Source organism: Ictalurus furcatus, chromosome 24 (genome assembly GCF_023375685.1).
Source record: "Ictalurus furcatus strain D&B chromosome 24, Billie_1.0, whole genome shotgun sequence".
NCBI classification, from domain to species: domain Eukaryota; kingdom Metazoa; phylum Chordata; class Actinopteri; order Siluriformes; family Ictaluridae; genus Ictalurus; species Ictalurus furcatus.
The window spans coordinates 1,084,458-1,092,511 of NC_071278.1; the positions used below are offsets into that span (position 1 = coordinate 1,084,458).

The 8,054-nt window shown below is 39.3% G+C and overlaps 1 protein-coding gene across 10 annotated transcripts; it reads right to left on the bottom strand.

Annotated features, from left to right (window-relative positions):
• Positions 1-322: 322 nt before the first annotated feature.
• Positions 323-5,729, bottom strand: znf706 (zinc finger protein 706). 10 transcript variants are annotated; one of them, XM_053613394.1, is made up of 5 exons: positions 5,396-5,729; positions 4,913-5,009; positions 4,252-4,427; positions 3,609-3,749; positions 323-1,252 (listed from the first exon to the last, which is right to left on the bottom strand). In XM_053613394.1, exons 4-5 carry the CDS (start codon positions 3,741-3,743, stop codon positions 1,157-1,159), a joined length of 231 nt encoding a protein of 76 aa, XP_053469369.1. In that variant the 5' UTR covers positions 3,744-3,749; positions 4,252-4,427; positions 4,913-5,009; positions 5,396-5,729; the 3' UTR covers positions 323-1,156. The 10 variants fall into 10 exon arrangements, 9 of the variants coding, with proteins under 9 accessions (XP_053469369.1, XP_053469373.1, XP_053469367.1 ...); XR_008384602.1 differs by lacking the exons at positions 4,252-4,427; positions 4,913-5,009 and having other exon boundaries at positions 323-447; positions 560-1,252; positions 5,396-5,725; XM_053613398.1 differs by lacking the exon at positions 4,252-4,427 and having other exon boundaries at positions 4,913-5,006; positions 5,400-5,728.
• Between the last annotated feature and the right edge of the window lie 2,325 nt (positions 5,730-8,054).

The following is an 8,054-nucleotide window of genomic DNA, read 5'->3' on the forward strand; positions in this document are numbered from 1 at the left end:
TTATTTATACTAGCACCCAAGTTCACTAGCAGTCATTTCAACATCCTGTCCAGCTTAGCATAAAATACTTTTATTTTAAAAGCAAACATCGAATTGTTTTAACACCGTTAGCTAGCCAGCTACCTGAACACATCAGAGCTAATATGCAGCCAGACGCTCAAAATGCAGCACACAGCTAGCCGTTTATTAGCCCGCTAGCTTTGCTAGGTACAATATACAGCAGTATAAACGTTATTTTCTATAAATGTTGATTTTAGAATTTAATAACGTAAGCCCGGCCCCTTGACTGGCAAGTGAGCAAAAAGTGAGACATGAGACCTCGTAAAGAAAATTAGACTTTATTAGGATGTTATATTACATTGGCGCAGGAAGCAGGTGACAGAAGCGTGGACGTCGTCTCCAATACAGATCTCTGAACACCATTCCAGTGATGAATAATCAGTATTTCTGCAGCGAAATTAAAGGAGTATAGTAAAGTGGTAATCACCCTCGTTTACATCCAGTCATCTCTGAGAAATTAGAGAAACAAAAACCCAAAAAAATCACTTTTATATCTTACATAAAATCCATTCAACCACAGGTTCTGATGAGCGTATTTTCCGGAGTACAAGATCCAATGCTGAATAATTCCGCCGGTCTCTTGAGGAAGAAGAAATCAGAAATACTTACGTCACTCTGCTGTATAATTAACAACAATATACAGCTTGCTTGTCGTTCCGTAACATTCGCCGTACGCGACACTTTAAAAGACGCTGGCTGTTAAAATAATACTTATCTTTAGAAGGTCAAACGAAGGCGGGAACGTGAGCAGGTGCAACGTTAGCAGAACACAGAAGTCGTTATCAGATCACTGTATTTATAGATTAGATCTTTATAATCCGGAAAATACGGTACTTCTAGAATTCTATCGGGAACTCACACCCGTCAGCCGTTTATCATCAGCCCCACCGTACACCAGCGCAGCGGTGAGTTACACGGATTAAACACCAAACCAGTGTGTATTTGATCAGACAGACAGACAGACAGACAGACACACAGACAGGCAGGCAGACAGGCAGGCGTCTGCGTGCGTTTTTTTTTTTGCCGTTGGGGAAACAGTTGACACCATTAACAGTCTTTGACCGTGAAGCCGCAGCGCAGGTTTGGGGAGCGACGTTCAGGCTTCCACACCCACCAGCTCCGGAGGAAGAGGATTTTTGGGATGTTTGCTCTCAAAGTGCTGCTTGAACGTTTTCGGATCCGGCATCTGCGACTGCGGAGAGACAGAACGGTTTAGAGAACGCGCTACGGCTAGCCTGAATAACACGTCCTACACACACACACACAGGTATAGAATTAAATAAAATAAAAACGAGAATTTACGATGTGACTTCATTCTGAATGATTTAGTGCTTCGGAGTTGTTGCCATGACGACAAGTCCCTAATCACAAACCTGAAACGCATATTTAACGTAAACGATTTATACATTTGAGTCACACACACACACACGCACTACTACGTACATAACTTTTACCATCGTAGAACGCAAATACATGGCTGAAATCAAAAAACGAGGCTTTGTGAACCAGCTGGACCGTCATGTTTACGACATCTGAATCGCTTCGTTATTCGACGCCGTTCTTTGAAGTTGTTGCCATGACGACAAGTCTGTAATCTCAAACCTTCTCCTCTTATTTAACGTAAGCGATTTGTAAATCCGTGTTACGGATACACACTGCTACGCGCACGTACATGCTTTTAACGCCACGACGTAAATACGGTCGTTAAAATAAAAAACGAAGCAAGACGTCGGACACGGACGCTTTCGGCTTTGCGCACCAGCTACACAGCTGTCGTGTTTACGGCATTTTGAATTATTCGGTCCCTGACCTCAAACCCGCTCGGGTTATTTCACGTAACTACAAGACCCGAGAATGACTTTTAATCCGCTTGAAGTTGCGAGTTCTTCTAAAATCGAAACTTCGTTGTGTTTGATGTGTCCTCGGATCGTAAGAAAACGTCCCCACAAACAGGTCAGAGCTGCGTTCAAGTCGATCATAGATCTGCGTTTTATATAGATACGCGTTACAGCTACGTAGCGAGGTTTGTTTATTTATTTATTTATTATTCGGAAGCTTTACCTTCCTGCATTAAAGTAACGCGTTCCTCCACACTGTGTACTGCACTACACGTTCAAATCACTTCAGGGAAAACGGTCATGTGACCTGAACCGTGTGCTGTTTTATAACTATCGAGTGTGTCGATATACAGTGTATTCCAGATCTAAAATACCGCATGTCCCGGCCCGAAAGAAATACATTATAGCTTTAAAAAGTCGTAGAACAGAAAGGTGTAAGGTTGGGAATAAAATCGTACACAGAATGTGAACGCTTTTTAAAAAAAATCATCACCCCACAGCGACTGGAACAGCTACGACTCATCCTCACATAGGTGAGTTTTTAATACGCCCCCTAGTGGATATATGTCAAACTGCAGCAACAAAGGTTTAAATAAATTTGTTTATTAATAACGAAATGTAAATATCTTATTTTTTTTAAAGGAGTGCCACGTGACCTTTCAGGAAGAACTCCAACGAAACATTCTACACTAGCTGCTATGGATATTTATTTATAGGATTTTAAAGGATAACCTTCTTTAATGGACTGGTTAAAGGAGGCCTTAATGCTAACACACTTAAATCAGCGGTATTCAGGGGTCCATGAATAATAATAATAAAAAGGAGAAGAAGAAAAGAAACTGTCAGTGGCTGGTAATGTGGCGCCCCCTGGAGGAAGTGATTTCACCTTCTTTCCATTTTACTTTTGGGTTTGCTCCAGAAGAGAACATTAAGCAGTTTCTCGAACTAGGGGTCGCGACCCCACGTCCCCATTTACAAATGAGGTCTCCAGAGAAACTCACGCTGTATCTTTCATTTATTTTACAAATTAACTATCAGAAAGATCGGATTTTACGTGCTTAACTTCTTTAATGTTACATGCAGTCCCGTTCAGACAAGTCTCCTGACACGCTGCACGCTTCCTCCTCCTCTTCATCCTCCTCTTCCTCCTCCACTAAAAACACTAGCGCTGTGTCTCTAATCACATGTGTTTCTTCTTACAGTTCATGTCAGTGTTGTAAAAACCTCTCACGTCACCTTCAATCCTACAGAAAACTGTTCTGTGTTGCAGCCTTCTGGATTTTCTAGATCAGCACACACGTTCGAATGTACAATCTGCGTTTTCGGATCCGAGACGTGGATCATGACGACGATCACGATGATGGCGGAACGTTTTAAATCTTCTGGATGTACATAAGATACGCAGCGAGAGTGTGAATAACGTCGCTCACATCACCCCTGCTTCTGCGGTTTACTACTGACATTATAACGTACAGATGTTACAGCAGTCTTATATTATATAACATCTGGAATTTAAAAAACTAAACAAATGCATTGTAGTCAATACACTGCTCTGATCGCTACAGAACCGAAGAAGCCCAATTATCGTCCGGAGATCTTTAAACAATTCCCAGAGGTCGATGAAAATGAAGAAGGCACCATTTGGAAAAGCATTTCGAGCGTCTGTGTGTGTGTGTGTGTGTGTGTGTGTGTGAGTGTGTTCTAACCCACCCTGCAGACACCACACGTGTACACCAGCGCAGCCTTCGCTGCCGTCTTCTGGTCGTGGCCTTTCGACTTCTTGATCTCAGCCTGCTTCTTGGCATTTTTCTGCTGAGATTGGATCTTCTGGTGTCCTCGGGCCATGCTGCTCTGAAACACACAGAGAGAGAGAGAGAGGGAGGGAGGGAGTGAGGGGGAGGGAGAGAGAGAGAGAGAGGGAGTGAGAGAGGGAGTGAAAGAGAAAGAGAGACAGTAAATGGTATTTGATGTTTATAGCACTGCTGTATAAAACACATCTAGTGAATTTCAGCTGTGAGCAGAGGTGACAAGACATAAAGAGTAAATCAGTGTGTGTGTGTGTGTGTGTGTGGGGTGCTGTTACAGGAAAATAATCAACGCCTGGCTGGTGTGCTGAAGCGGAGTCACAGTTACCACCCTGAAGTTGATTCATTTCCTATAACAGCATGCCTCTGAGTGTTTTATTCCTCTTACACAACAGCAAATTACCGACATTACGATTATTTCTTAACTAAAGGACGACACTTCACGCTTTTATCCGTTTATAGTTGCTTTTAATGTTGTGGAACTGTCCTACAGCTTTACGTCTGACTGTGTGTGTGTGTTTATTGCGATATGATATCAGTTCACACACTGTGGGTATTTTATCCTCCCTGCAGCGGTGTGAATCGTATATCGTGTGTTGTGTGAAACAGCAGCTCTGGAAACCGGTCTGATCAGGTTTGGTTTCGCCGATCCCAGGGCGATCCCAGGGCGAGACGGAAACAGGTGCGGACCGTCACTCCCCGCTCGTACACCAGACCTGAGCAGCTGAAGGTTTTCATTTACCAGACAAATCCAGAACAGTGTCAAATATTACAAACACATTATTATTATACGATAAATGAGCACTATAATCTTGTCTTGTGATTTCAACCATGAAGGAAGAAAATAAAGTTTTGTTATATTTTAACTGTCAGGTTGAAGAGGTTGAATTATTTATTATTATCATTACTAAATGTGATTAAATGCTTAAAGCAGAAATAAATCAGCTGATATGAAGTCATGAAGCACAAATCCTCCACAGCACTAAGATTTAAGACAAACACGCTTTGTGTTAGTAATTTATTAAATATAAGTCATTTCCACGAGCTCGGATATTATTTATTTATATATATATATATATATATATATATATATATATATATATATTTTTTTTCACATTTCCCTTTTCTTTACATTTTCTCCACATTATGACTTATATCCTGTAAACACACGGTTTTTCACCCGTATTGGGACAAACCCCGCCTTCTCACCTCTGATTGGCTAGTTACGATGACCTTCTGAGCGATGATTGGCTGTCAATACTTTGCCTACGGTTTCCGTTAGAGAAAGCGGCCATTCCTAAGGCTTCTTAACGAAAAGCGGGTAGGAAAAGAAGACAGAATAACAACAACACCAGAGCTAGGTTAAACACACTAATCCGCCTTCGCTGTGGGAAAACACACAGAAATGAGGTTTACTCGCGAGCCGGATCACTTTATAACATTTCACCGAGATGAATTCTCGCAAATATTCGCTTTAAAGTTGAAACCGGTTTTTTTTTGTGAATGCCGAGGTTGGTTTCAAACAGCTGTGATCAAGCTTACTTAGCGTTAGCCGCTTCGCTAGCGATAAACACCGCGCTCGCGCTTCAATAACCGGTGTTCAGGTTTAGTTCATTGTACAGAGAGAGACTCATTAACACTTACAACCTGTTCCAACTTATTCTATTGTTAAAATACACAACGCGTACTTACTTACACACGGAGAAGAGACTCAACGCTCTGACTGAAGTTACAGCTGTGTTAATATGAAACGCTTCCCACACACGGGAGCAGGGATCTGCCCGGGACGCGTCCTAAATCACAGCCTGCTCACTAACCCTACACACACACACACTGACTCACTTTCCCTACACACCCACTACTAATAATACTAATGCCAATTCAGCCAATACTACCACTAACACTAATAATACCACTAGTGTTAGTAATACTAATATTCACTACATACTCATTCACTGCTTCATATACTACACATTCTCTACCAATACTACTATTACACCTCCTCCTCCTCCTCCTCCTACTACTACTACCACCACCACCACAATAAATACTACTATTACTACTGCAACAACTCCAACTCCTCCTCCTACTACTACTACCACCACCACCACAATAATTAATACTACTACTACTATTACTATTAATACTACTACTACTACTACTACTACTATTACTATTAATACTACTACTACTATTACTATTAATACTACTACTACTACTATTAACACTACTACTACTACTACTATTACTATTAACACTACTACTACTACTACTATTAACACTACTACTACTACTATTAACACTACTACTACTACTATTAACACTACTACTACTACTACTATTAATACTACTACTACTACTATTACTATTAATACTACTACTACTACTACTACTACTATTACTATTAATACTACTACTACTACTACTATTAACACTACTACTACTACTACTATTAATACTACTACTACTACTACTATTAACACTACTACTACTACTACTATTAATACTACTACTACTACTACTATTACTATTAATACTACTACTACTACTATTAACACTACTACTACTACTATTAACACTACTACTACTACTACTATTAATACTACTACTACTACTACTACTACATTAATACTAGTACCACTACTACTATACTGCTACTACTACTACTACTACTACTATTACTATTAATACTACTACTACTATTAATACTACTACTACTACTACTATTAACACTACTACTACTACTACTATTAATACTACTACTACTACTACTATTACTATTAATACTACTACTACTACTATTAACACTACTACTACTACTATTAACACTACTACTACTACTACTATTAATACTACTACTACTACTACTACTACATTAATACTAGTACCACTACTACTATACTGCTACTACTACTACTACTACTACTATTACTATTAATACTACTACTACTATTAATACTACTACTACTATTAACACTACTACTACTACTACTATTAATACTACTACTACTACTACTACTATTACTATTAATACTACTACTACTACTACTACTACTATTACTATTAATACTACTACTACTACTACTATTAACACTACTACTACTACTACTATTAATACTACTACTACTACTACTATTAACACTACTACTACTACTACTATTAATACTACTACTACTACTACTATTACTATTAATACTACTACTACTACTATTAACACTACTACTACTACTATTAACACTACTACTACTACTACTATTAATACTACTACTACTACTACTACTACATTAATACTAGTACCACTACTACTATACTGCTACTACTACTACTACTACTACTACTACTACTAATACTACTACATTAATACTAGTACCACTACTACTATACTGCTACTACTACAATATTAACTAGAAACTAGTATAGTTATAGTAGTAATTTATTATTTACTTTTTTATATTTAAATGTAATAAAACAAGAACCTAAAAAAAAACCTGAGCACTATTAATTTATTCAAATTTATTAAAAGTATCAAATTGATAAAATTCTTTAAAAAAAACAAAGAAAGAAAGATAACCAGCCAGCTTTACTGATAAGTGGAGTATTGATTTAAAGTCTGTGTGTGTGTGTGTGTGTGTGTGTGTGTGTGTGTGTGTGAGTGAGTAAAACCCTCTCCACCACTAGATGACGCCCTGATGCTTTAAAACCAAACCGTTCAAATTTTTTGTTTGTAAATGTTGATATTGTTATGTGGTCACATGGCTTAGCGGTTAGCACGTGTGCCTCGCACCTCAGGGGTTGGGGCTCCAATCCCACCTCCACCCTGTGTACACTGAGCTCACATGTTCTCCTCGTGCTTCAGGGGTTTCCTCCAGGTACTCCGGTTTCCTCCCCGGTCCAAAGACATGCACTGTGGGCTGATTGGCATCTCTAAATTGTCTGTAGTGTGTGTCGAACCCTGCGATGGATTGGCACCCCAGTCGTCCCGGTGTCCCTCGCCTCCTGCCCGAGCTGAAAATGATTATAAAAATATAGTTTTATTATTTATGTTTTTTAGAGTTATAGTTTTTTTCCTCTAAATTAAGTGTCTTGTTCAGTGTTGTAATTTTAACGTGTTCTTATGATGCTGTTCTCTCTCTATGTCTCACACAGACACACACACACACACCACACACACACACACCACACACACACACACACACACACCCACTCACTCACTACACAGAGTGATGGGATACATTTTTCTATTTGCTTAAACACAGCCTCAGGTTCGATACCAGTGTTGTGTGTGTGTGTGTGTGTGTGTGTGTGTGTGTGTGTGTGTGTGTGTGTGTGTGTGTGTGTGTGTGTGTGTGTG